At 41.1% G+C, this 3,870-nt stretch overlaps 1 protein-coding gene across 1 annotated transcript in view; it reads left to right on the top strand.

Moving 5' to 3' along the window:
- The window catches only part of LOC106875197 (reelin), a 200,233-nt gene that overhangs the window by 82,825 nt on the left and 113,538 nt on the right, over nucleotides 1-3,870 (top strand). Inside the window, exon 21 of the mRNA XM_014923240.2 lies at nucleotides 2,644-2,781. Within this exon, the coding sequence (XP_014778726.1) occupies nucleotides 2,644-2,781 (138 nt within the window). The remainder of the gene's footprint in view (nucleotides 1-2,643; nucleotides 2,782-3,870) is intronic.

Genomic DNA, 3,870 nt, shown 5'->3' on the forward strand with positions numbered 1-3,870 from the left:
CACTCAGAGTAAAAGGTAGACTGTATGACACATGTGTGAACAGCCATGCTACATGGCAGTGAAACATGGGCCATGATTGCTGAGGACATGCGGAAGCTTGCAAGGAATGAAGCTAGTATGCTACACTGGATGTGTAATGTCTGTCTGCATATCTGACAGTGTAAGCACCCTGAGATAAAATCTGGACATAAGAAGCATCAGATGTGGTACACAAGAGAGACGACTGTACTGGTATGGTCATGTGTTGTGTATAGATAAGGACATCTGTGTGAAAAAGTGTCACACCCTAGCAGCAGAGAGAACCTGTGTGAGAGGTAGACCCAGGAAGACCTGGGATGAGGTGGTGAAGCACAACCTTCTAGCGTTGGGCCTCACGGAGGTGATGACAAGTGACTCAGAGCTTTGGAGATATGCTGTGCTTGAGAAGACCTGGCAAGCCAAGTGAGACTGTAACCATGGCCTATACCAGTGCAGCATAACCAGCCCATTTAAGAGTACCCTTCAACCATTGGGCAATAAACTGCACTTGTGAAGACCTGTTGAGGCAAGTGAAGTCATTGTCATGGCCGATGACAGTACCGCCTGATTGGCACCCGTGCTGGTGACACATAAAAAGCACCATTCAAGTGTAGTCAATGCCAGTGCCGCTTGACTGATCCCATGCCGGTGACACATTAAAAGCACCATTCAAACATGATCATTGCCAGTGCCGCCTGACTGGTTCCCGTGCCGATGGCACATAAAAAGCACCATTTAAGTGCGGTTGATCCCAGTTCTGCCTGACTGGCCCTCATGCCAGTGGCATGTATAAAGCACCCACTACACTCTCAGAATGGTTGGCATTAGGAAGGGCATCCAGCTGTAGAAACTTTGCCAGATCAGATTGGAGCCTGGTGCAGCCTTCTGGCTTGCCAGTCCTCAGTCAAACCATCCAACCCATGCCAGCATGGAAAGCAGATGTTAAACGATGACGACGACGATAATGATGATGTTATTATTGAGATCCTGTTCTGATATGTGGCATTTGGTAAATAAGGGAGTTTGATGTCATTACTCTCATTTGTGCCTCCTGCTGCGAGGTAGGTTCATCTGGAATTCTTGACAAGAAGAGATCAAGTTTTGATTTGAAAACACCTACGTCCACTTTGTGTAGGTACTGGTCATGCACTAGCTAATTCAATCAGCCATATCTACCTTTCAATAAAAATGAGGAGTGCATTCAATAATGTAGTCCTAGATATACAGAGACTAAGAGAAATAGGTCATGATTGGGAATGCCTTTGATCAATGGTCAACTCAGTAAGAACTGAGCAGGAACTTAACAATAATAAAAACTGAAATGCATTTGTAGAGGAGACACTGGTCTGCAGCAGGTTAACTTCTTATAAATTAAAGACTATACTAAGGAGGTCTAATAAAACTGGAACAAGTCTGGAGTTGTCACTGTATTTGCTATGGTTTATACTTACATCGTACTCCAGGCCCACTTTCAATTTAAATTTAATTTTGGCCTTGCTGCTTGTCAGCAGAAATCAGTATTAACATCTGACATCTGGAAATGATAGCCAAGACACTTTTCATGCATCGTCGTTTTAAATTTTAATTCATACCAATATTGCCTTCATTTGCCTTTTATTTTAATTATGCCTTCTACAGCAACAGAATACGTGTCAACAAACTTGCTTAGCAGGCCCAGTACTGTTGCTTAATCTCCATCAAGAAGTCTAGATCTTTTCTTCCCTACTCTATTATCTTCTCCTCTATCTCTCAACCAACTCTTATTAATACACCTCCCTATTATCATGTAGTGGCGCGTGTGGCCGCCATCTTGGGAAGTGCCATTGTGCATGTGCAAGGGACTTGCCGTCAGCGGAAGTACCCGGGCACGCATGCGCAAGGCAACAGGTGGAGAGAGAGCAATAGTGTTCGATCTCTTCTCTATCTAGCAGCGGTCGTGACAACACGTATTTTCCAGTGCTCTCTCAACTCGATACCGACATGTGGTCGAAGCTTCCTTGGTATTCTAGCGGCATGCCTGTTCACCCAGGAACGAAAAGGCTCTACACCAACCTAGAATAAATTATTGATCTGTTACCGTTATCCCTCGTGTTGTTGTATTTCTGGATTTTAATGATTAATATAAGAACTGGGGAGAGATGGCCGAGCCGTCATATCTCATCCAATTCTTATAATCACATTATCACTTTTCTAGTGTCATAGGGAAACTGACACTATATGGAGTCTGTCCAACTGTAGTCTTCCATTGTTGTTAGCCATGACTCCCTCTCTCTTTTTCTCCCTCCCTGTCCTTGTCTCTCTAACACTCATTATTGACATCAATCATTATTCATCATTCTCACTCCCTTTCTATCACCCATCTTCATTGCTTTCTCTCTCTCTATCTACCTGTCTCTATCCTTCTCTCTCTCATACTTAGACTTTTTGACTCTACCTTAAATATGTCCATCTCCTTTTTAATTTTATCATTCTGTTCCTAAACCACGTGAGATTTCTATTCCTGTTACAATTCGAAACATCATAGCACAGGTGTAGGATGTGACCACCTTCTTATTGCATAGATGGCAGCACACTATATGTATCTTTGCTGTACTATCTGTATTGGATATATGTTTTACTTTCCAGGTCTCGTGCAACTAAATTCCGTTTAATTCAAAATGAGTGGAGCCCCACAGATACATGGGCCGTTGATAGACTATACATTGGGCAACAATGTCCTCACATGTGTCATGGTCATGGCATTTGTGACAAAGGAATATGCAGGTGAGTTATTGTATTGGTTTTGGTTTTTATGTTGTGAATTGGCAGGGTTCTTGAAATGTCAACCAAAATACCTTGTAGTATCTATTCTGGTATTTTGCATTCTGAGTTCAACTCCTACCAAGGTCAACTTTGTCTATGGTCCTTCCAGTTGATGGACTAGTAGACATGTTAGAGTATCAGAAAAGATGGTGAGTGGTATTTGTTCCAGCTCTTTCTGTTCTGATTTTCCACTCTGTTGAAAGTAACTCAGGCTAGCTCTCTCATTTGAGGGCATCTTCTACCTCCTCTTCTACATTTCTCAGAAGCCCTATGAGGAGTCATGAATGCTATCCCTTTTTTTTGACTAGATTGAAAAAATGTGACATATTGCTGATGTCATAAGAATTTATAAACTCTCAAGAAAATGTGAAATAATTCTTTTTGGAGGCACACCACATAAAGTTATAAATAACAACATTGGGTTGAAAAACCCTTTAAGACAGAAAAAAATTGAAGTCCCATGGGCAGCCTTTGACTTTTTCTATCTAAAAGGGTTTTTCAACCCATTATTTACAAGCTCTTATTTATAGCTTTATGTGGTATGCCTTGAAAGCCAATATTCAAAAAAAAGTCTATCAATAGGAGGACTAAAGAAGAATTTGGTAAGCTGAATTACCATATGGAGTGAAGAATTTGATATTCTACACTCATGCCCTTCATCTGAGTGCAAGAAAGATAGTGTTGTTGCTTTGATCAGTGTTGTAGCTAGAATGTGTGCCACTCAGAGTAGCCCCTGAGTTGGCTATACCTCCTCTCCAGACCTCAGCTTTTACAGGTTTATTGTAGAGGAGACCCAAAAGTGCTGTCACAATAAAGGTGTGACCCAGGCTGAACCAGCTCTCTCCACCCCAACTCTGGCTACACCATTGTTTGGTCACAAGCTAACTGAAATTTATCAAGTCAATTAAATGATAAAATGTTTGAGTATTTTGAGATGTAATAGGTTTGTTCTCTCTACTTCATATTAGTCAAATAGTTTTGTCGATTTTTTTTTTTTTATTGTTTCATAGATGTTCTTATTGTACTGAATAGTAACAAGATAATATGACT

The sequence above is a fragment of the Octopus bimaculoides genome, chromosome 4 (genome assembly GCF_001194135.2).
Source record: "Octopus bimaculoides isolate UCB-OBI-ISO-001 chromosome 4, ASM119413v2, whole genome shotgun sequence".
Taxonomy (NCBI): Eukaryota; Metazoa; Mollusca; class Cephalopoda; order Octopoda; family Octopodidae; genus Octopus; species Octopus bimaculoides.